The sequence below is a fragment of the Mus caroli genome, unplaced genomic scaffold, assembly GCF_978045245.1.
Source record: "Mus caroli unplaced genomic scaffold, Mus_caroli_1 scaffold_13, whole genome shotgun sequence".
NCBI lineage: Eukaryota > Metazoa > Chordata > Mammalia > Rodentia > Muridae > Mus > Mus caroli.
The window spans coordinates 63619128-63644825 of record NW_028227268.1 but is presented as its reverse complement, the minus strand read 5'-3'; the positions used below and the strand labels follow the sequence as shown (position 1 = coordinate 63644825).

The window sequence follows — 25698 nt, the reverse complement described above, 5'->3', positions numbered from 1 at the left end:
CTTCAGTCACTAATGATCTGTTTAATAAAAGCGAGCAAGAACGGCTCCTGCAGCAAGGCAGTGAGAGTGCAGGGACAGAGCCGTAAGATGGCCTTAAGGGAGGTCAGCTGGCAAAAGGGACAGATGCTGTCTCCCCACGGACAGGCCGTTGGCACACAACTCAGAGTAAAGGTACCAAGACTAACCCAGGCAGACAGATTCCTCTTCTGGGAAATACCTGGCCTCACATTCCTCATCTGCACTTGGAAAGCAGCTCCTCTGGGGGGCTGCAGGCTACATGAGGCCTGAGCCTCGAGTACAGAGGTCAGAAAACAAAATGCACATTCATCCACAAGGACAGGACTGAGCGAGGAGGAAGGGCAAACAGAAGGAGATCATATTCTGTTTCCACACACACCCTCTACCTCCACAGTGACTTTGTAGCACATAGCACAATCAGGCATGGAGACCACAGGTGTAGAAAGGCCAGGTCACTCTCCCTAACCAGCTTTCCAGCCAACCCAGATCGGCACAGTGCAACCCTGAGGACCCTGCGTTTGGACCCAGGAACACCAACACTCACAGTGCCACTCATGTCTGTATTCCTACAAACCCTGCCCTGGGGCCCAGAGGCCCAGGCAAAATGTATTAACTTTGTGGAATTAAGGGACTGTAGTGGCTATTCTTGGTTGTCAACTTGACTATATTTGGAATGAACTACAATCCAGAATTGGAAGGCTCACCAGTGACCCTTATCTGGAGGCTTGGAGATCCTTATCTGGATCTTGGTATGGAGATCTTGAGACATAGTGGCTATGGATTCCAGAAGATTAAATCTCCGAGTTTAAGGAGATTTAATCTGGGCTACACCTTTCATCTGGGATTAAAGGTGTGGTGGAACACACCTTTAATCTGGGCTACACCTTCTGCTGGAGACAATATAAGGACACTGGAAGAAGGGAGTCTAGCTCTTGCTCCTTCGCCTGCTTGCCGTGTGAGACTGAGTAACTGCTAGATCCTTGAACTTCCATTCACAGCTGCGACTGAACCATTGTTGGGAATTGGGCTGCCGACTGTAAGTCATCAATAAATTCTTTTACTATATAGAGACTATCCATAAGTTCTGTGACTCTAGAGAACCCTGACTAATACAGAATTTGGTACCAGGAGTGGTTCTAGAGTAACAGAAGTACAAGGATGAATCTTTTAAAATACTGGAATTGGCTTGTTGAGCCACCAGCACTTTCAACTACTGAAACCTCTCCAGATTCTCTCCCTCCTGGGAGCTCAGAGAATTTTGAAGACCCATGGTTGAAACTATATTTCAAACTTAAAGAAGCTAATGCCCTTGATTTTCTTAATGAATTAGGTGATTCAGTGCACAAAGCTTTCTACAAGATGGGGAAAAAATCAGAAAATGATTTTACTGGCTGGCTGCTCTTAGTTTCTGGGGAAAAAATGATGAATGAAAGGAAGGAGTTGTGTGATAAAATCGAAAGGCTCCAGACACAAGTAAACGATCTAAAAGTTGCTAAGTGTGTCCTTGAAGAGAATCTTCTCTCTTGCAGCAATAGAGCTCAAGTTGCAGAAAATCAAACTGAAACCCTCATTATAAGGTTGGCTGAACTACAGCGAAAATTTAAGTCTCAGCCTCAGAATGTGTCGACAGTTAAAGTAAGGGCACTAATTGGCAAAGAATGGGATCCTATAACTTGGGACGGGGATGTGTGGGAAGACCATGTTGAAGCTGAGAATTTTGAATCTTCAGATTCTCAAGGGTTTGCCCCACCTGAGGAAGTAGTACCCTCAGCCCCACCCCTTGAAATAATGCCTTCCCCACATGAGGAAAAGACTAGGGCCTGGTTTACTGATGGCTCTGCACGTTATGCAGGCACCACCCAGAAGTGGACAGCTGCAGCATTACAACCCCTTTCTGGGACAACTCTGAAAGACACAGGTGAAGGGAAATCTTCACAGTGGGCAGAACTTCGGGCAGTACACATGGTATTACAGTTTGTTTGCAAGAAGAAATGGCCAGATGTACGATTATTCACTGACTCATGGGCTGTAGCCAATGGATTGGCTGGATGGTCAGGGACTTGGAAAGATCACGATTGGAAAATTGGTGAGAAAGACATCTGGGGAAGAAGTATGTGGATGGATCTCTCCAAATGGGCAAAGGATGTGAAGATATTTGTGTCCCATGTAAATGCTCACCAAAAGGTGACTTCAGCCGAGGAGGAGTTCAATAATCAAGTGGATAAGATGACCCGTTCTGTGGACAGTCAGCCTCTCTCCCCAGCCATCCCTGTCATTGCTCAATGGGCACATGAACAAAGTGGCCATGGTGGTCGAGATGGAGGTTATGCTTGGGCTCAGCAACACGGGCTTCCACTCACCAAGGCTGACCTGGCTACAGCTGCTGCTGATTGCCAGATCTGCCAACAGCAGAAACCAACACTGAGCCCCAGATATGGCACCATTCCTCGAGGTGACCAGCCAGCAACCTGGTGGCAGGTTGACTACATTGGACCACTTCCTTCATGGAAAGGACAGCGTTTTGTTCTTACTGGAGTAGATACTTATTCTGGTTATGGATTTGCCTTTCCTGCACGTAAGGCCTCTGCTAAAACCACCATTCATGGACTGACAGAATGCCTTATCTATCGTCATGGTATTCCACACAGTATTGCTTCTGACCAAGGAACTCATTTCACAGCCAGAGAAGTACGACAGTGGGCCCACGATCATGGAATTCACTGGTCTTACCACATTCCCCATCATCCTGAAGCAGCTGGCCTGATAGAAAGATGGAATGGCCTTTTGAAGACGCAGTTACAGCGCCAATTAGGTGGTAACAGCTTGGAAGGCTGGGGTAGAGTTCTTCAGAAGGCAGTATATGCTTTGAATCAGCGCTCCATATATGGTACAGTTTCACCCATAGCCAGGATTCATGGGTCCAGGAATCAAGGGGTGGAAAAGGGAATAGTTCCACTTACTATCACTCCTAGTGACCCTCTAGGAAAATTTTTGCTTCCTGTCCCCATAACTCTAGGTTCTGCTGGCCTAGAAGTTTTGGCTCCAGAGAGGGGAGTGCTCCTACCAGGAGCTACAACAAACATTCCATTGAACTGGAAGCTCAGACTTCCCCCTGGTCATTTTGGGCTTCTAATGCCCTTAAACCAACAGGCTAAAAAAGGAATAACCGTGTTAGGAGGAGTGATAGATCCAGATTACCATGGGGAAATTGGATTACCTCTTCACAATGGAGGTAAGCAAGATTATGTCTGGAGTGTAGGAGATCCCTTAGGGCGTCTCCTAGTACTACCATGTCCTGTGATTAAAGTCAATGGGAAACTACAACAGCCTAATCCAAGCAGGATGATAAAGGACGCAGACCCATCAGGAATGAAGGTATGGGTCAATCCTCCAGGAAAAGAGCCAAGACCTGCTGAGGTGCTGGCCGAAGGTGAAGGAAATACAGAATGGGTAGTAGAGGAAGGTAGTTATAAATACCAATTAAGGCCACGTAACCAGTTGCAGAAACGAGGATTATAAAGTAATATGAATGCCCCATTGTAAATTTACAAATGCGTTTGCGATTGTACGAGGGATAGTTATATCATGTTAGGCGTATTCACAACCTTGTTATTGTTTCATGTGAACATGAGATATTATTTGTGTCAAGTTGACAAGGGGTGGATTGTAGTGGCTATTCTTGGTTGTCAACTTGACTATATTTGGAATGAACTACAATCCAGAATTGGAAGGCTCACCAGTGACCCTTATCTGGAGGCTTGGAGATCCTTATCTGGATCTTGGTATGGAGATCTTGAGACATAGTGGCTATGGATTCCAGAAGATTAAATCTCCGAGTTTAAGGAGATTTAATCTGGGCTACACCTTTCATCTGGGATTAAAGGTGTGGTGGAACACACCTTTAATCTGGGCTACACCTTCTGCTGGAGACAATATAAGGACACTGGAAGAAGGGAGTCTAGCTCTTGCTCCTTCGCCTGCTTGCCGTGTGAGACTGAGTAACTGCTAGATCCTTGAACTTCCATTCACAGCTGCGACTGAACCATTGTTGGGAATTGGGCTGCCGACTGTAAGTCATCAATAAATTCTTTTACTATATAGAGACTATCCATAAGTTCTGTGACTCTAGAGAACCCTGACTAATACAGGGACCCTTTGTGCAATTCTGCCAAACAGCACAGCATTTGCACACTTGAGGTCCTTATCCTATGGTGCAATTGAGGAGGGAACCTCAATTGAGAAAATGCCTCCATAAGATTCATCTGTAGGCAGCCTATAGGACAGTTTCTTAATTAGTGATTTAAGGGGGGCGGGGGGAAGTCCATGGTAGGTGGGATTACCCCAGGACTGGTAATCCTGGGTTCTGTAAGAAAGTAGGCTGAGCAAGTCATGAGGAGCAAGCCAGCAAGCAGCATTCCTCTATGGTCTCTGCATCAGCTCCTGCCTCCAGGTTCCTGCCCATATTGAGTTCTTGTCTTGGCTGCCTTCAATGATGAACTGTCATGTAAGTACACAAAATAAGCCCTCTCCTCCCCAGCTTGCTTTTTGCTCATGATGTTTCATCATAGCAATAGACACCGTGACTAAGATGGGTACCTATATCTAGGACTCTCAAGGGCTTCTAAGCCGTCTTAAAAGACAGCTTGGGCCAAGCTGATCAGATGCCATCTTCTGTCCTCCACTGTGATGTATGGTCAGGGACGTGGCGAGTGGCTTCAGGCATAAGTGCTCAGAGCCCTGAGCACTGTCCTGCATCAGTGTCTGGGGACGGTCCTTCTGGGCATGTTGACAACAGCAAGCAGCAAAGAAAAAGTTAGCAAACAGATGACTCAGACCACACTATGCATGTTTTGGTCACAGAATGGGAAGGCACCGTACTGCTGATTTCATCCAGATAAACCATAAAAATGCATGGCCTGTGTACTCCAGCAGGGAGTGCTGCGGGGGGATGGGGGGGGGAGGGCAATTCTACAGGCTTTTCAGAAACCCACAATCACAGGACCCTGGGGCTCTGGAGACAGAGGGGGCCAGGTGGAGGTGAGGTGAGGTAAGAGATTAGGTACCTGGTATGGGTGCTCCCTGGAGGGACAAGGAGGCATGTTAACATTAGAAGTTGACAACAGAGCAGATGTGGGGTTGAGGCAGCATAGGACTCTAATGTTAAAACCCAGAGTTCATATGCTGCAAACTCCAGGACACTCTGAAACAATCTGTGCACAAAATCATTGAAGAAAATGTATAAAATCACCCTTGGCCTGTGTGCCTAAAGCAGATATGAAGCAGCAGTGAATTTCACATGCAGACTTGTGCTCTGTGATTTCATTACTGTTCACAAATATTCCACAATCTGAAACTCCAGAGTCTGAGATACCTGTTACCACATGACACTGAACAAAAGACAATGACCTGTATGTACTGTTTTCAAACCTATTCTAAGCTCACAAGTCTTTAAGGATGATCTGAGGGGCAACAGCATCAAGCTGTGTTCTTCTCAGACACCATGGCCAATCTTCCTGCTCTCCAGGCCCAAGCCCTTGATACTGGCAGCCTCTGTGGCCTGCAGGAAGCATTCACTACAGCAGTCTCTGGGGAGCTTCCCTGTGTAAAGTTTAACTCCTGACAGCAAAAGCTCACCGTGCTTCAAGACTGCCCCTGTGTGTTCACATGCACATAGCACACCTTCAGAAGAGGCTGGGCCTGGGGCCTCAGTCAAGGCTTCCAGTTTCCACCTCCCAGTGGTAAGATAGAAGCTAGCTGAGCACTGCAGCACATAAAGGGTGTGGGCAAGGTGCCAACCCTCCCACCAAGCTGTGGGTAAGAAAACCACCGAGTTCCTACCTCCTTGGAAGCCATCTTCCCCACTAAACCTCAGTACATGTGAGCTTCCTGCACAGAGCAGCCAGCTGGGCACGCCCATGTGCTAGAAAAAAGGATAGTGTCTCCTTCCTACCAAGTACACTCAAAACACTTCCGGGAGTCCCCAGGAGACATAAAACAACAGACTGTCACACTCCAAGTGCTCTATTCACCCCATGCAAGAGCCCTGTGATGACCACTTCCTGTGCCCCCTACAAAGAACAGGTCCCTAATAATGCAATCAAATCCCAGCATGCTGTTGCTAGCACTGTGGTTACAAAGAAATCTCTGATTCTGACATCTATAATATGGGAGGTTGGCCTGCATCAGTTGGGGTACTGATCAGGAAGGGGAGCTTTCCCCAAGGTGATGCTATCTGGACAGCGAGCCACAGGCAGCCTGTGCACAAGACTAGGCCTTCTATCACTGGGTGGTCAGCAGAACTCTCACCAAATGAGACCCACTGGATGGATGTCTATCTCGCAATGAACCCATGACTTCACCTATCCAGTGAAGTCATGAAAGCCCCAGGAATCTCCTTAGGGAAGTTACCTTACTTTTAGGCTATTGTGGCCTCTCCAGTCCTCCCTCCACTGGCATAGCTGCCACCCTCCTACCTAAAGCGCCCCTACCCCAAGCGGAGAGGACATGCATGCACACACATCATTTCCTCCCTCAGTCCTCCTCCATTGGGACAGCTCTCATCCAGCTAAGGTATCACATGCCTACTTACATCATCTCCTTACTCCTGCCTCCACTAGGAGACCCACCCCACTTACTCCTTCTCCTCTGCTTGTGTCTCACTGGACACTCTTGGTCTTGAGAGGACGGAGCACAGCAGTTTGTTCTCTCACACTGACAGATGTATGTTCTGCTTCGTTTTGTAGCATTTCATCTCTTACATGGTGGCCCTCACTTGGCTAAGCCTAATCCAGGGAAGCTGAACACCATGGGCAACACACACATCATGTCCAAATGGACGACCCCTATCCTGGGCCTTGGTACTATGTTCTGCTGCCCCACTGACCCAGTGCACAGTACCTGAACCTGAAAACTCAGCTCTGTGTCCAAGAATTCAAGGACACAGACCTCTACAGTGTACATCTGGGTAGTGGCTGAAAAGACCCAATGTGATGCCAAAGGATAGTGGTAGGCTGGTAGGGGCAGGTCAGGGTAGATGTGGATCACACAGAATGCATCTGAGAGTGACACTTCCTGAATTAAGCTGAGGAGAGGCAAGGGCTGGGGACTTGAAGGTTCTTTTGGAAGGCTCACCCAAGCCCTTTGCTGTTGTTCAGAGATGCTCTGAGTGTGTCTCCCAAAAGTTCATATGCTAGGTGCTAAGTGATGCTGAGAAGGAGTGGTGCCTTGAAGAGGCAGAGCCTAGGCAGAGGTCACCAGGTCATATGGAGACTGTCTTTCGGAGGACTGTGAGATCTTAGTAAGTTTCTGAGAGAGCTAGGTGTAGTAAAGGAACAAGCCTGTCTGAGGAATCTCTTCAGTATCCTGTCCTGTTAACTATTCTTAACATGGTGCTATCTGCCATGTGACCCTCTTAGCAGAGACCAAACAAATGGAGCTATCCAATCTTGAGCGTTAAGCTTTCAGAATGTAAATTACCTAATCTTTCCTTCTTTATAGAACACCTAGCTTCTGGTATCTTAGTTTTCTATACCACAAGGAAAGATCCAATCAAGCTGGGCAGTGGTGGCACACGCCTTTAATCCCAGCACTTGGGAGGCAGAGGCAGGAGGATCTCTGTGAGTTTGAGGCCAGCCTGGTCTATAGAGTGAGTTCCAGGACAACCAGGGCAATAGAGAAACCCTGCTTCAAAAAACCAAAACCAAAACCAAAAAAAAAAAAAAAGGAAAGACTCAATCAACTTATCTAGAGAAAAGATTTAACCTAACTCATGGTTCTGGTTCTAGAGGGTCCCAGTCCAACGTCAAGTGGTCCCTAATGCTGTGCACCTGTGGTGAGGCAGGACACCACAACAGGAACAAAACTGCTCACTGTATCACTAGCAAACAGGAGGAGAGGGAAAACGTCTAAGAAAGTCTTTCCTTCTAAAGGCCCCACCATCTCCTAAGAGTGCCACCTTGAGAGGTAAGCCTTTGGGAGACATTCAAGAACCAAGCCCTATCCTGAAACCTAATTATCTGTCAGGGGCAGGTATAAGCTGGCAGTCTGGAAGGGTGTTCGAGCCTGTGACTGCCTGAGAGCTGGAGCCAGCAGCTGCTGATTGATGGGCATGCTGGACACAAATCACAGCATGCTGAGTGAGGTTCTAATTTCGGAAGTCAGGACACGCACTGCCCTGCTGGCCACTCACCTGCATGCCTCTCTGCAGAGGAAGCAAAGACCTTGTTCCTGAGCACTAAGGCATCTTCCAGGAGCTCAATCTTGTTGCTGAACTGCACTTCTAAAATGGGAATAACCTCTGGCATCTTGGCAGATATCAGCTGGTAAGCCACGTCTGGCTTCCCAATGAAGCGCTGGCGTATGCTGACTTCATAAGGAGAGTGAACCTTGATATCATCAACGTCTTCCTTCTCAAATCTGTGCAGGAGCAACGAGCAGGAGTCATAGATTTCCAGAGCGGAGATCAGGACAGTGAGCTTTCCCAGCTTGGAGTGAGACTCTGCTCTCTCAGAAACAATAGCAGGGACCGTGATCACAACCCCTTCCTTTCCAAAGGACTCACAAGTGGAAGACACACCTTCCTTGAGATTTTCTTCTGCCGGCATCTTCCAAAACTTAGAGCCAAAAGGCCACCAGGAAGGTGTCTCCAATTCTGTCAGCAATCTAAGGGAACAAAGAACACACAGAAACCAGGGAGTTTTAGTTTAAGGGTTTTTGTTTTGTTTTGTTTTTCCAAGACAGGGTTTCTCTGTATAGCCCTGGCTGTCCTGGAACTCACTCTGTAGACCAGGCTTGCCTCGAACTCAGAAATCCGCCTGCCCCTGCTTCCCAAGTGCTGGGATTAAAGGCATGCGCCACCACGCCCGGCTTAGTTTAAATTTTAAGGTGTACTGCCTTTGCTGTTCTCAGGAGACTGCTGTAATCTCCGTAGAGCATGTTACCATTCTATAGTCAATCTTCCCCAACAAGCACTCACAAAGCAGAAAGAACAAAGGGTGTGGGCTGAGGCTGGGGCGGAAGCACGCCTGTCTACATGGGAGCCAGCTAACCAAAGATACCACACACAGGTGCACATAATTAATGTTGTTTTTTCTACCCTGTGCCTTGACCTGGAGAATTCTGACTCAGAATCCATCCACAAATTCATCAGCCCACCAATCTCTACTGGGCTGTTAGCTATAGCTTTCTGCAGCATGTCCAAAACAACTGGAGGCACTCATAGCTACCAAACACTTTATATATAGCCATGCCAACTAAGAAACCCAATTCTTAATTCAATTAAGTAATTGTTTGTAGAGCTGGGAAATCAAATTCAGGTCCTCATGTACAGCAAGCAAGAGCTCTATCTCTAAGCCACTTCCCAGCCCAGTATAATTCAGTCAGTGACTACTACACTGCACAACACAACTGTAACACCAAGAAATATATCCAGTGTATCAACAGAAGAAAAATGGAGGCAGGAAGGAAAAGGCAAATATTGGAAAGAACAAACAGCAAATGAACATAAGGCAGAATTAAAGAGTTAAATCAACCCAGGACAGCATCAGTCTAAAGGCAAATGAACCAAGTTAAGAGACACACTGCCAGTTTGAAAGGGACAAGAGACAGCTACATCGTGTTCACAAACCCCTGTAAAAACAAGAAAGACCAGATACAGAGAAGACAAAGAATGAAAATGTGCACATCAAACTCAGGACGCTAACAGTAAATGGGTGCGACCACTATGGTAAGAGAATCTACCCGACAGGGAGACTTAACATCTATACACCAAACAACACCACTTCAAAGTTCATGAAGCAAAACACTGACAAAGGTAAAAGAAAAAACAACCACAGTGGTAGATTTCAACAGTTACATTTCTTTCAATGACTGATAGGACAAGATGACACAAAGTTAGTAAGAACTTAGGAGTTTTGGAGAGTGTTACGGCAGCTCAGCCTGACTGAGAACAGAACCACCAGCATCCGCGGAGTGTACACTGCTCTCAACTGGACGCAGACGCTCGTGACGGGAAGTGCAGCTAGGTGCAAAGGCAAAGGTCCAAAGGACAAATCTGAAACTATTTACAGACTAATGCATTCTCAAGTACATGCACCAAAAATGCAAAAAGGAAATCAGGACATATTTAAAGGGGCTAGAGCAATGGCTCAGTGGTTAAGAGCACTTGCTGCTCTTGCAAAGGACCTGGGTTCCTTTCCCAGGACCTACATGGTGGTTTACAACCAACTATAACTCCAGTTCCAGGAGATCGGACACCTTCTTCTGACCTCCAAGAGCACAAGTATGCATTTGATATACATACACAGACAAAATACTACTATATATAAAAACAAATCTTTTTTTTTAAAGAAAGCATTTAAAGTGAATAATACTGAAAATACAACACACATGAGAAGCAAACACAATCTCACCAGAGAAAACTGAGTTTTCAACATGTATATATGTATATTAGAAAGGTTTAAAATTAGGCAGTGGTAGCCCACTCCTTTAATCCTAGCACCCAGGAGTCAGAGGCAGGAGGATCTCTGAGTTCAAGGCCAACCTGGTCTACAGAGTGAGTTCTAGGACAGCCAGGGCTATACAGAGAAACCCTGTCTCAAAAAACCAATAAACAAACAAACAAATAAAAAGATAAATAAATAAATGGTTTTAATTAGTTATCTAAGTGTCTACTTCAAATTATTTTAAAATGAAGAACAAAATATACACAAAAAAGTAGAAAAGCCAAAGTAGAAATTAATGAAATTGGAGTTGGGGGGGGGGGGGCGGGGGTGTCCCAGGGAGCTGGTCTGGGGAGCTAGGTCAGTGGGTAAAGGAACTTGACATCAAACCTAAGGTCTGATTTTTACCGTTAGACCCCACACGGTGGAAGGAGAGAACAGACTCCAACTGTCCATACAGATGTTATAGCACGTATGTGCCTTCACACACAGAGAGAACAGAAATAAAAATGAGTGATTGGTGACTTTAATCCTAGCATTCTGAAGACAGAGGCAATCCTATATATATGCATATGTGTGTGTGTGTATATGTATACATATATATATATGTATATATATATATATATATATATATATCTTTATATATATATAAAGATATAGATATATATATATATATCTTTAGAAAGAATCTCAATCTGTAAAAATGGCACCAGAGGGGCTGGAGAGATGGCTCAGCAGTTAAGATCACTGATAGCTCTTCCTGAGGTCCTGAGTTCAATTCCCAGCAACCACATGGTGGCTCACAAGCATCTGTAATGGGATCTGATGCCTTCTTCTGGTGTGTCTGAAAAGAGCAATGGTGTGCTCATAAAATAAATAAAAAAAGATGGCCCCGAGAGAGCACCAAGCCCTGAGTGGTTTTCCTAGTGATTCTGCCAAAGATAAGGATCAGCACTGTCTGTCCAGAGCAAACCTGCGTATGCAGCTCACAGGCTGCATGACTCACACCAAGACAAGACAGATAAATCCCAACACAGCAAAACTCCTTATTTAAAACAAAGCGAAATGAAACCAACAAGCTGGCAGTGGTGTCACATACATTTAATCCCAGCACTCAGGAGGCAGAGGCCAATGGATCTCTTGAGTTCTGATTTCAAGGCCAGCTTGGTCTACAGAGCAAGTTCCAGGAAAGCTAATACACATCCTTCTTTATTACTGAGTAATGCTCTACTGTGAGGGTGTGTGTGTGCGTGCGTGTGTGTGTGTGCATGTGTGCGTGTGTGTGTTTTCATGTGTGCGTGTGCGTGTGTGCGTGTGTGTGTGTGCATGTGTATGTGTCTCACATTTTCTTTATCTGGCCATCCACTGATGGACACATGGGCCACTTCCTACTTTGGTTACTATGAATGATACCACAGCCAAAAAGTTGTAAAAAACGAAAACAAAAAGATACCAAATCATGTTTTTTCCTTTACGCAAAAATCTTCCCTGTAAGTTCTGAGGCTGGAGGCCCCTCTGCAAGGTGAATTACAAGCACCAGGGTGGAAAAGGAACCAAACATCCTAAGGCCACAGAGCACTATTCTCAGACAGACACCCTCTGTCTAGTCTGCCATGCAAACTCACGCAGGCTCTTTGGTACTTACAAATAGGCATACACTGAAAACATAAGACATCTGGATGCTGATGGAGTAGGCTCTTTAAGGCTGAGCACTGTCGGGATACAAAATAGATCTCAGAAAGAGTAAAGCCCTGAGCCAGCTCCTGCTGTGACTGGCCCTGCAACACCAAGGTCTCACTTCTCTTTGACTCATTTGCTGAGTTTTCATGGAGAAGACAGAGGCTCGAATGTATCCAGTGTGTCCAGATTAAACCTCATTTCCCAACAGGAACCAAAAGTAAACAATAGGAACTCTAACTTGGCAGACTATGAAATATGCTGAACTATCCCCAAGTTCCCATAAAGTATGTATCCATGTGCACAAAGGGGTAGAAACTGGCTAGGACATGGTCAATCAGAAGAGGAGATGTTGTAAAAACACTTCATTCCTGGAACACAGAGAGTTTACTCTCCATATTCATTTTATAATAGTTCATCCTGAGGACAAAACTAAGCAGGGGCCAGAGAGAACAGAGTTGCCAACTCTAAACACTGTGGACTCTGCTGTCTGCTCCTGTAACAAGCCTGACACAGGCCTACCTCCATGACACGGTCCTACTAAAAAAAAAATCTCTGTCTTAATGCGAGAGGAGGATGTATCCGCACACTCTCTCTGAACACATACATCCCTAGCCACGTGTGGGCTATAGCAAAGGCCGTCACACCTAAAAAGCACTTAGAGAGCCTGGACATTCCACCACATAATGGCTAGGGAGCACTGCACGCTTTTCACACACACAGCCCTTCATCCAGAGAGAATGCATGTTCCTAGGCCCTGAGGAACACCGGAAATGAAAGGTAGTATTAAACCCCATAGTAGCTGTGTTTCTTTTTTTTTTTTTAATTTTTAATATTTTTTATTACATATTTTCCTCAATTACATTTCCAATGCTATCCCAAAAGTCCCCCATAGCGCCCCCCACTTCCCTACCCACCCATTCCCATTCTTTTGGCCCAGGCATTCCCCTGTACTGGGGCATATAAAGTTTGCAAGTCCAATGGGCCTCTCTTTCCATTGATGGCCGACTAGGCCATCTTTCGATACATATGCAGCTAGAGTCAAGAGCTCCGGGGTACTGGTTAGTTCATCATGTTGTTCCAACTATAGGGTTGCAGATCCCTTTAGCTCCTTGGGTACTTTCTCTAGCTCCTCCATTGGGAGCCCTGTGATCCATCCACTAGCTGACTGTGAGCATCCACTCCTGTGTTTGCTAGGCTCCGGCATCGTCTCACAAGAGACAGCTATATCTGGGTCCTTTCAGCAAAATCTTGCTAGTGCATGCAATGGTAGCTGTGTTTCTAATACATATACTTATGATGTAGTTATGTCTAGACCACTACTACTACATTGCAATAGGAGTTATGTGAGGAGTCTCCTCTCAGAGCAACTTCCTGTGTTTTACTCTGCAGCCTCTCCCTGGCATATCCAAGGGAGCACCACTGCTCCTGCACTTTAGGATCAGTATTAAGTAAAGCACTGCTGAACCCACCACTGAGACACCTAAAAATATCTGCTAACCATCGTGGCTGCTAGCGGCTGACATGGGTAGTGAACAGTGCAGACAGCAGGACAAAGGGCTGACCCCATCCTAAGAGGCCTGGGCAATCAGGCCTGAGATCTCACTAGGCTATTCAGAATGGCACGGACAACACATTTACCACTCGAGAGGTCGGCTTTTCTACCTAATATTTTCAGAGGAACTCTGGGATAACTGAAACAAGGAAGCAGAACTGTAGACAAGAGGGCTGTAACATTTCCAAACTAAGTTCTGGAAAATAAGCATGGAAATTTAACACAAGTTTGAACTTGGTGTGTGGAAAAAGAACACTCTCAAAGATGGGCCTTGGGAAGGATGGCTAGGGAGTACTGTTCAAGGACTACTGCTGTATACTACCACTTCACTGGGGACAGAGAGACAGCCACAAGACCATGAGACTTTTCTACACACCAATGGTGGAAGAAGCTGAAAATCTAGGTGCAGAAACAAAGGTAGTATTAGCATCCTCTGAAAACGGGTGGACTGTGGTCAGTGACAGCGCAGGCCAGCTTGGAGGAAGACAAACAAGAGCCTACACCCAACCTGGGCACTTTGGAAGAGACACTGTTTAGCAAGGGCAGAACGGGGAGAAGAGAGCTGGGTCCTCCATACCAAGGCAAGCAAGGTTGATAGGGGTCACACTGCAGGAAGGATACAGAGACCCAAGATGACATTTTACTGACAGTCCAGTCCTAGAAGTCCCCTACTCAGGGGCCCTGGGACAATGCTTCTGACTAAAGATAGAAGATAAAGAAAACCAGACAAAGAGAAAACTAGGAGAGACAGGTCAATATAAAACAAAAAAAGGCTGGTGGTACACACCTTTAATCCCAGCATTCAAGAGGCAGAGGTAGGCCAGCCTAGTCTACAGAATGAGTTCCACAACACCCAATGCTACATCTGAAGCCCTGTCTTGAAAAACCAGTAAGTAAATAAATAAAAATAAAGTAAAATAAAACCTAAAAAGGCAACTGAAATGTGGAGATGAGAGAAAAGAGATTCCGGATTTCATCAGCACCCAGCGCTAACCCTGTGCCACAGCTCTCCATACCCAAATCCCGCCAGGAGTCTCCCAGGAGTGCTGACACACCTGAAAGCACAGGTGAGAGCTCAAATTCCTGGCTCAAGAGGGACCTGCCCAGAGCCATCAGGACACAGGAACTGAGGAACAGATGGGGACAGGATCCTTCTAGTTTCTGACTGCCACCTGGAGCTGACCCTGTAACACAGCTCTCCATACCCAAATTCCTCCTGGAGAGAAATGGTCTCCCAGGAGTGCTAACACACAGGCTTACAACAGGGACAAGCCACAGTCAGAGACAGCAAGACCAGCTAACACCACAGATAACCAGATGGTGAGAGGCAAGGGCAAGAACATAAGCAACAGAAACCAAGGCTACTTGGCATTATCAGAACCCAGTTCTCCCACCACAGTGAGCCCTGGATACACCAAGATACCAGAAAAGCAAGACTCTGATTTAAAATCACATCTTATGATGATGATAGAGGACTTTTTGTTTGTTTTGTTTTGTTTGGTTTTGTTTTGTTTTGTTTTGTTTTGCGATAGAGGACTTTAAGAAGGACATAAATAACTCCTTAAAGAAATACAGGAGATAGCTGGGCGTGGTGGTGCATGCCTTTAATCCCAGCACTCGGGAGGCAGAGGCAGGCGGATTTCTGAGTTCGAGGCCAGCCTGGTCTACTAAGTGAGTTCCAGGACAGCCAGAGCTATACAAAGAAACCCTTTCTCAAAAGACCAAAAAAAAAAAAAAAAAAAAAACAGGAGAACACAGGTAAACAGGTAGAAACCCTTAAAGAGGAAACATAAAAATCCCTTAAAGTATTACAGGAAAACACAACCAAACAGGTGAAGGAATTGAACACAACCATCCAGAATCTTAAAAATGGAAATAGAAACAATAAAGAAATCACAAAGGGAAACAACCCTGGAGATAGAAAACCTAGGAAAGAGATCAGGAGTCACAGATACAAGCATCACCAACAGAATACAAGAGATAGAAGAGAGAATCTCAAGTGCAGAAGACACCATAGAAAACATTGACACAACAGTCAAAGAAAATGCAAAATGCAAAAAGCTCCTAACCCAAAATATCCAGGAAATCCAGGACAAAATGAGATCAAACCTAAGGATAATGGGTATAGAAGAGAGCAAAGATTCCCAACTTAAAGGGCCAGTAAATATCTTCAGCAAAATTATAGAAGAAAACTTCCCTAACCTAAAGAAAGAGATGCCCATGAACATACAAGAAGCCTACAGAACTCCAAATAGACTGGAACAGAAAAGAAATTCCTCTCGACACATAATAATCAAAACACCAAATGCACTAAACAAAGATAGAATATTAAAAGCAATAAGGGAAAAAGGTCAAGTAACATGTAAAGGCAGAACTATCAGAATTTCCCCAGAAACTATGAAAGCCAGAAGATCCTGAGCAGGTGTCATACAGACCATAAGAGAATACAAATGTCAGTCTAGGCTATTATACCCAGCAAAACTATCAATTACCACAGATGGAGAAACCAAGATATTCCATGACAAAACCAAATTTACACAATTCCAGCCGTACAAAGGATAATAGATGGAAAACTCCAATACAAGGAGGGAAACTACATGCTAAAAAAAACCAAGGAAGTAATCTTTAAACAAACCCAAAAGGTAGCCACACAAACATAATTCTACCTCTAACAACAAAAATAACAGGAAGCAACAACCACTATTCTTTAATATCTCTTAACATCAATGGACTCAATTGCCCAATAAAAAGACAGAGACTAACATATTGGATACATAAACAAAATCCAGCATTTTGCAGCATAAAGGAAACACACCTCAGTGACAAAGACAGACACTACTACCTCAGAGTAAAAATATCATTTTGAGTGAGGTAACTCAGTCACAAAAGAACACACATGGTATGTACTCACTGATAAATGGATATGAGGCAAAGAGCATTGAATATCCACGATACAATTCAAAGACCACATGAAACTCAAGAGGAAGGAAGACCAAAGAGTCTTCAGTCCTACTTAGAAGGAGAACAAAATCATCAAGGGAAGTAGAGGGTGGGAGGGACTTGGGAGGAAGAGAAGAGGGGTAGGAAAAAGAGGAGCAGAATTAGTTAAGGGAGGAGATGGAGATGTACAGAGGGTCAGGAAATTGAACAGAGATGTGTAGCAATGGGGGATGGGGAGTTAGGGGTGGCAACCAGAAAGTCCCACATGCCTGAAAGTAAGAGGCTCCCAGGACCCCATGGGGATGACATTAGCTGAAATACCCCAAAAAGGGGAGGGCGACCCTGTCGAGACCATATCCAGAGGTTAAGCATGTTCCCTGGTTGAGGGATAGGGGCACCCACCCACCTCCAAAATTTTAACCCAGAATTGCTCCTGTCTAAAAGAAATACAGGGACAAAGAATAGAGCAGAGACTGAAGGAAAGGCCATCCAGAGACTGCCCCACCTGGGGATCCATCCCACATGCAGACAACAAATCCAGACACTACTGCTGATGCCAGGAAGTACCAACCACTGGACTGAGCACAGGGACCCCCAATGGATGAGTTAGGGGAAGAACGGAAGGAGGTAAAGGGGCCTTATCTGGCATCAATGGGAGGGGAGGCCTTTGGTCCTGTAAAGGCTTGATGCCCCAGTGTAGAGGAATGCTAGGGTGATGTGGGTAGGTGGGTGGGGAAGCACCCTCACAGAAGCAGGGTAAGGAGGGATGGGAAAGGGGGCTTGCAGAGTAGAAACTGGAAAGGGGATAACATTTGAAATGTATATAAATAAAATATCCAATTTTAAAAAAACTGACAAAAAAAAAAGAAATTAACATCTAATAGAAAGGAAAGAAAAGCTCAAGAAATACAAACCAGAATGAAAACAAAAAAAGGGCAAAATGAAGAGAAAACCCAAGACAGCTGACAAAAGAGAACAGGCACAAGGCACACACACAGAATGGGAGCTCTGAATCAGTCACATACTTTAGAGATGTGAAAAAGTTACCAAAGAAATAAACATTGCAAGGTACGCACAAAACAAAAACAAAAAAACCTATTTGTCGCCATCAAAGCAGATCACCACCAGGAGGGGACACAGATCATACTCATGATCTGAGTGTTGGAGACATGACCAATCGGCCCACAGGAATCACAGCATTAACAGAGCAAGACGCCTCCCTCAGGCAGCCCACCACAACATGGACACCTGACCCTACTCTCTGTGAACCAACAGGATCTGCATGGTGACAGGCAATGGCTCTCTGGGATGAGTCCCACATAGTCCACCTAGTAGGTACCCAGCCTTTTCTCTAGGGGCCGGGAATGTGCTAACCATGAGACTGTCCCAGAAGAGGCAGAGAAGAAGACCCTGGAGTCTGCCCACCTGTCGGCCACGTCCAGGTCAGACTCCATCTTCTCCAGGCCCTTCAGGACGCTGTCCAGCTGCTCGGTCTGCTGCTGGAGATCCTTCGCTGTGTCTTCCATGCGTTTCTGGGAATTTGCCATCAGTCCCATCAGCTCCTGTCCCCTGGTCACATGGGAGGGTGTGCTGCCAGGAGTGCCTGGCTGGGACAGTAGCAGCTCCCTCCAGAAATGTTCGATGACATTGAAGACCACATTTCGACTAGGCTGCAGTGAGCTGAACCAGTGCTTGGTCTGGCTCTTCTCCAGGACTGTGATCGCACCGAAGATAAAGAGAGATGACTCTTTCCTGATCTCAATGATGCTGGAGAGGGGCAGGCCAACAAGGACCTCTTCTGTTTTTTCCACAATGAACTTCAGTGAATGAGGTGTCAGGGTCAGTTTTCCAGGAACCCATTGCTTCTCAAGGTCCAGATAGTAGGAACAAGACCAGGAGTGGACACGCATATCAGAACTCATCTGTTCCTAGGTTGCTGGGCTACCCAGAGGCTGCAGTATCTGCTTCTGAGGGAAAAGAAACAATTAGTGGGCAGATGAGCCTGCAATGTATCCCTTTCTTTTAGACTGCAGATAGGAGGAGGTTGGCCTGGAGAGATTGTGCAGCCTCAGGTAGCTCGGGGCCCTGCCCAGCAAGCCAACTGTAGAGAGGGCTGAGATCGGAAGGAAACTATTTGTCCATCCCTCCCTGCATGAGACCCTCCACTCCTGTGCCCACTGAGAAAACTGTGAGGACAGCAAGCACCGGAGACAAGGCCCCAGATCCCTCCACGCACAGGACCCTGTGGCTTTGATGTCCCTATCACTGTGTATGTATCCAGCAGTTTACTGGAAAGTCTTACAGACACAGTCCCTTCCTGAGGTCACATGTACAGGGATGCACTTACATATAGACAGGTATTATGTGGCCATAAGCAGTGAAGTGTGCTAGTGTCATTTTCTTCTGCTTCTGTCCCCCTACCCCAGTAATGAGGATCAGACCCAGGTGCATCTAGGAAAGCCCTTTGCCACTGATCTCTAACCCCAGCCCTTGTTTGTTTGTTTTTAAATAGGGTCTCAAATGTAGCTCAGACCAGCTTTAAACTTGCTATGTAGCCCAGGGTGGCCGCAAGTTCCCATGCTTGGCCAGTACTAGAAATATTGACTTGGGCCATCATACCTGGCTGTTTGAAATTTCATGTTTATGATTATATTCATCAAGGTAGTCATAAGTCATGACTTAACCCTTATAGGATATGTTGCCCAATCCTCTTTGTACGGGTAGCAAATATTAGTCAAGAAAGGAGGTAGTCTATGTTACTGACTGGGTAGGAGCTAGGCCTGGCAATGCCCAGTAAAGTGTTCTGCCCTGCAAAATACAGAGCAGCGCTTTCCCTACGTCTCCCTGCCCTGTATCCTCTGTGGTTATGTCTCTGATTCTGTCCCTCTCTCTGTGTATCTTTCTCTCCCTCTGGGTCTCTCTCAAACAGTTTTCCTATGATATGGCTTACGTCTTAGGAAATATCTTAGCATGATCCCTCAATCAGTCACCAGGTGGATAAGGCCCTGACGTGCAGATGCCACGATAGGCAGTAAGCATACAAAGGTAGAACTGGCAGGCTCCCTAGCTCCTATGATGTGGAATCAATGGGAAATTCACTCATTCGCTCAGTGAGTCACCTCTAAGGAGACAGTCCTGGAGATAGCAACGGTATTAAACGTGGTGCCATCCAGTCCAGACATACAAAAGCACAACCTGTCACAACGAGGCTCCTAAACAGACTGCACCCCCATGATGGGGTCTCCCTGAGATGCGGCTGGGCTGCTACCTTGCCTTCAGCCATGTGTCACATGTGTTATGTGGAAGTCTAGAGGTGCAAGGGCATCGATGCTGAAGGCCAAGTGCTCCCTCTTAAGTCTGTAAGGAGTGCTGTGGATTCAGTGAGCAGCAGTGGGTGCAGGAAACCTAAGAGGTTCTGGCCTTCCCATAACCTCTACTCCTGTTCCACAGGGGTACCAGCTGCCCTAATCAGAAGACCTGTGTCTACACAAGCCACCAGGTCAGGAACTCTGCAGCATTAGGACTTCAGCTGCCACCATCCTAAACCCCAGAGTCACAGTCACTCAAGTCTGCAGGCACAAGGGAACACGGTTTTGGAATCTCATGTCCACTGTAAAGTTGTGCATCTATTCCCACACTGCTGTGAATTGGGCTATGAAGGTCCACACAGCACTGCTGACACGAACTACAGCTGGAGAAGCTACACAGGCCACACTTCCAAGCTCACCTCTATGTACACTGCACCCTAAATCCTATCTAAATAAAAGTCTTTTCCTATGAAAGCTACACCACAAGATTGGAAAATGTAACCGTTATGCCAGATGTGAAAATATCAATGAAAAAATTAAAAAAATCAAGGATGCATGGCATTTCCAAAGGATACAGATACTGTCTGAAAACAGATTTCAATTCAAAGGAAATCCATGGGTTGTCTATAAATAAGAATAAAATCCTAAGGAAATACAGACAGACAGCAAAATGAGGAACGCTATTCATTATATAGATAAGAAATGTGATAAAGAACTAAAAAAAAAAAAAACCATATGGGTCAACCTGAAATTTTGGAAGAAACTCACAAACAAGTATGAAATAAATAGTGCCGTCATAGTTCGGGATAAACAGTTTCTGACCCGAAGGCAGTTCTTCTGAAGGATCTCACCAGGCAATTCTAAAAAGCAGCAGAACAGCCAGCTCTGGAGAGATGGCTTGGCAGCTCCGAACACTTACTGCTCTTCAGGAGGAGCAGAGTGCAGTTCCCAGCTCACAACCGCCTGCAACTGCGAGTTCAGAAGGTCCAGATGCCTCTGGCCTCGGCAGATACTTTGTACTCACATGAGCGTGTGTGTGTGTGTGTGTGTGTGTGTGTGTGTGTGTGTGTGTGTGTGTGGTGTGCACTCGAGCACACACAGAATATAAATGAAGAATGAACTAAAAATAATTGTAAGAACCAAACAAAACAAAACAAAAAAAAGAATAAAGACATCCTTTGAGACACATGAGAAACCATTAAGGAAACAAATAGTTGCACTATGGGTATTTCAGAGAATATAAGAGATAAGGCACTAAAACTGTATTTATTAAAGTAACAGCTGCACACTCCTAAAGATTTTTGTCTTAGTCATTGTTCTATTGTTATGAAGAGACATCATAACCAAGGTAACCCTTATAAAGGCAAGCATTTAACTGGGGACTTGCTTATAGTTTCAGAGGCATAGTTCACTGCCATGGAAGGAAGCATGGTGGCACACATGGTACTGGAGAAGTAGCTGGGAGCTTTACATCCTGATCCACAGACACACATACATACACACACACAGACAGAGAGAGAGAGAGAGAGAGAGATTGTTACAAGCTTTTGAAACTTCAAAACTCACCCCCAGTGACACACTATCTCCTTGTTAGGCTACTTATGTGAGCTATTCAAATTCAAACCACCACCTCTCCCATTACTTTTCTATGGATTTCTTCTTATTAGGCAAGTGATCTACCATGGAACTACATCTCCTACCCTGAAGCTTTCAATGGAGTTCAAAGAATTCCCAAAACAAGCTCCTCCAGGGAATATAAAAGTGAAAATGTCAAACGTACAAAACGAAGACAGAATTTTCTACTACCCTACAGAAACAGACACATGACCTCATTCCTAGAGAAGCATTTCTGAAACACCACCCAACCCATAAGAAATACATTATGGGAAAGGATGGATACAGTAGTGCCTGGGGAGGCTAAGGGAGGAAGGCTGAGTTGGGAGGCTGAGTCATACATTTCTTAGCTATTTTATTAGGCTCTTATATCTATTACCCTTCCAACCCTTAGCCCACCCTCATCTCTGTTAGAGGGGAAAGGGGGGGTGTCAATCTCCTATTGATTAGGGGCATAGGATTCCTTGGAAGAAGTCCAGTCTTTGTCATCAGGATATCCAATTTCTTCTGAAAACCAAACCACATCAGTGAACAGGAGTAGGAGAAGCAGGAGCCAGCCTTAGTTTTTACTATCTGGTTAGAGTTAGTCTCAGACAATATAGGTACAGAAACAAGCAGACATAATAGGGAAGAGGAGGGAAGAAAAGAAAGATGAAGAAAGGAAACTTCGGTCACACTTAAGATATACAAAAGTGGGGCTGGTGAGATGGCCCAGTGGGTAAGAGTACCCGACTGCTCTTCCAAAGGTCCAGAGTTCAAATCCCAGCAACCACATGGTGGCTCACAACCATCTGTAACGAGATCTTACGCCCTCTTCTGGTGTGTCTGAAGACAGCTACAGTGTACTTACATGTAATAAATAAATATAAAAAAAAAAATACAAAAGTGCCAGGGAAAAACAAAATGGCGACTTGACTTCTCTGCTAGCCTAGCTCACGTTCTTCACAGACATATCTTAGAGCTTTTTTCCATGACAGCCGCAGGAGCAGACCCATATTCCCCAATACGTGTCTATGGCTATCAACAGTCACTCCTACATCAGCAAATCCCAGCTCCACCAAGCTCCAGGACCAGAGCGAGGATGTTCCTGGAAGAAAGTTGCCCAACTAGCTGTGAGAAGTTTGTTATCATCACAAATAAGAGAATAGAAGACTATACATAAAGTTATTTTTTAGAAAAGGATTTCAGAGATAACTCCAAGTTGTAGAAGACCTATGCCGAGCCTGAGCCAGGTCTCCTAACAACCTGTCCTTGGCTAGACCAAGGGGAACCACCGTGTTTAAACAAACAAAACACCTCGAATGCTTACCTCAGGAAGGCTCCATGAGAAACAGCCAGGAAGTTTACAGCCTGATGTCACTGGAAAAGTGGGGGAGATTTTCTCAGCTGCAGGAGACACTTCCTTCTGTATAGAAGGGTGCTTTGTCTTTCTGAGGGAGGGGCTCAGAAGGCGCGTCTATATTATGAACCCCTCCCTGGCACACCAAGGCCACACCAGTGGCAATGTCTTCTACTTGGATAAACCACAGGAAGTCATAGGCAACAAATCCCTCAACTAGGAAGCCTGTGCCTAAGCCTTCCACCATAATGCCTGGAAATACAGGGAGCAGGTACTGATAGCTTCATGCCTCAAAAGACCTGTCTATATTCCAGTAAGACTAGTGGTCACAGGCTAGACTCTAGACCCTTGCAAGTCATTGGTGGGGCTGGAGCAATGGCTCAGCTGTTTAACAACACTGGCTGCTCTTCCAGAGGACCCATGTTTGAGTCTCAGCACCTGAATAGTGGCTCACAACTGTCTAGAACTCCTGTCCCAGGGGATCCGATGCCCTCTTCTGGCCTCCAAAGGCACTGTATACATGTGGTGCACATTCATGCAGGCAACACACCCATACACAAAATAATACCTTTAACAATTATAGGCATGTACCTCTCAGAATTAGAGGATCCACTTTAGCCTAGCCACGGTTTCTACGGCTATGGTAATTGTTAAAGGCAGGAAGCCACACAGACACAGAAAGCACTACTCAGGTTCTGAAGACAGTCTTCACTCATTCTGGCTGGAAGGGACTTCCCATCAATCAATTGTAAGCAAACATGTCCAAAGGACAGTGGCTTGTTCAGTATCTAGGTCCAGGTAAGGAAAAACAAACAAACAAACAAACAAACAAACAAACACCAAACTCAGAGTTTCTCCGACATTACTATCACTTCTGCAAATATATGTGTGTGTGTGTGTGTGTGTGTGTGTGTGTGTGTGTGTGTAGGGGGGGTCTCCTTACACATCACCTAGTAACTGGTTCTCAAGTGGACACCAGCCAGTGTCTCTAGCCCTCTTCCACTGCAACCTAATCTACTTGAAGACAGTCTGTTCCTAAGCCAGCCTTCACTTAGATGCCAAAGTCAAGGCCAAGCTATATCTGACCCACTGCTGGTAAGTCAGGGTCTACCACCTTCTCAGATTGGATTCAGTTTCTCAAACAGCTTATCCAACTCGGAAAAACTTAGGTTTACCAGTTGATTTTAAGGGTACTAAAATGGATGCAGATGAAAAAGATGTACAGGGCCGGTATAAAGAAGGGAAAAGGCGTCCTTGGCCTCCCCGGAACGTCTGAGTATTCAGCTATTAGGAAGCCTACCTCTGTGGCAGTCCATCTACCCACGCAGGCTTCATTAGTCACAGGTGATCCAGACAACCTTCAGCCCCCTGCCTTCTTTGAGGCCTGGGAGTAAGACTGACCTCCCTATCCTCTGAGCGTGCCCTGGATCTGCAATGACCAGTTCCCCTGAACCTCGGGACTGCTGGCCCGCAGAAGACACTTCCCTTCCCAGGATTTCAGGAGTCATTTTCTAGGAAACAAGACAACGCACTATTGCATTGCTAGACACCAAAAAGTTTGTATCAGCTCCACAAAGCTGTTCATGAGCAGAGCACTGGGGGATTCTCCACATTTTCCCCAGAAAATCCCCGCACCCAGCCGCAGCGGAGCTCACAGTGGTTCCAGTTGCCACTCCTCCACTCCTCCGGCTCCACCAGAGTTTTATGACTTGGGGAAAGTTACCTCACCTCCTGGACCTCTGCTGACCCTCAGTAGAATAACTAAAAGACCTCAAGCTCATTGAGAGACTCAAAGAGGAAAGGACAGAGAACCAAAAGTTGAGGAGAGGACCAGCAAGCACCTGTCATATGACATGACAATGAGTATGCGTGCCGTGCCCAGGACTGAGAGATTTCAAAGGAGAAACATGTGGCCACAACTTTTCCTACCGCAGATTTCCAGGATGTCTTTTCCAGAAAGCCAAAATAAACAAAGGGCAGAAAGGAGAAAGCTACTCCCACCCATGAGGGAGAAGCTGCCCATGCATGGTTAGACCCCGTGACCTTCCTATTTGCCTAGATCGACATAGCCCCCATTGAGTCCTCAAGGGGCTCCTGCTCCCCTTGAAGCTGGACCCACCCACCCCATCCCACCCCACCCCCAGCATCAGTGACTTCACTCTTCTTTGTACCAGGCCTATGAACCTGGCCCGAGGGCCATGCAAGTGCTTTAGGCTTAGGAGCCATGAACCTTAGTCACTGTCACTGACAACCACAGGTTAACACATAACTGAGGGGTGTGGCTGTGCCAAGGAGCTTCATCTACAATATACTAGCAACTGGACATGGGCTATGGGTTGTAGTCAATCCCATTTACTTTATCTCTCACCTTAAATAGAATTAACAGATGTTTCTTCTGGAGCCATTTTGAGTGACCAGGGTCCAACAACACAGATTTAGGTTACCCCAAATTCCATGTTCCAAAGTGGAAGCCATTTCATGGAGTTTTATAAAACAAAGGAAGTCATAAGTCAAGGCAAAGGTAAAAATGTGTCAATGGATTTGTCAGAGTTCATTGCGGCTACAGCAAATGGAAAATGCTGTTCTCTAGGCCTCGGTGTTACCCAATGCCATTCCTAGCTTTAGGTTTGGTAGAAGCTGGTGGTCTGTTAAGTCAATAGATGCCAAAGGCTTTCCAACCTCTCCACGTCATTATAGCTTTAATAAGAGACTACTTACCAGAAATTCCCCTTAAGAACTTCGTCAGTTCACAAGCCTACTATAAATCTTCTAGTTAAACCAGGCACAGTAGCAAACACCTTTGATTCT

The 25698-nt window shown here is 45.7% G+C and overlaps 1 protein-coding gene across 3 annotated transcripts in view; it reads right to left on the bottom strand.

Moving 5' to 3' along the window:
* Snap47 (synaptosome associated protein 47) overlaps window positions 1-25698 on the bottom strand; it is a 46391-nt gene that overhangs the window by 16447 nt on the left and 4246 nt on the right. Inside the window, exons 2-4 of one of the 3 annotated variants that reach the window (XM_029483437.2) lie at window positions 22861-22910; window positions 18055-18596; window positions 8207-8679 (exon numbers count right to left, since the gene is read on the bottom strand). In XM_029483437.2, coding sequence (XP_029339297.1) covers window positions 8207-8679; window positions 18055-18551 — 970 coding nt within the window. In that variant the 5' untranslated portion in view covers window positions 18552-18596; window positions 22861-22910. The remainder of the gene's footprint in view (window positions 1-8206; window positions 8680-18054; window positions 18597-22860; window positions 22911-25698) is intronic. The other 2 variants (XM_021176082.3, XM_021176083.3) reach the window with 2 other exon arrangements.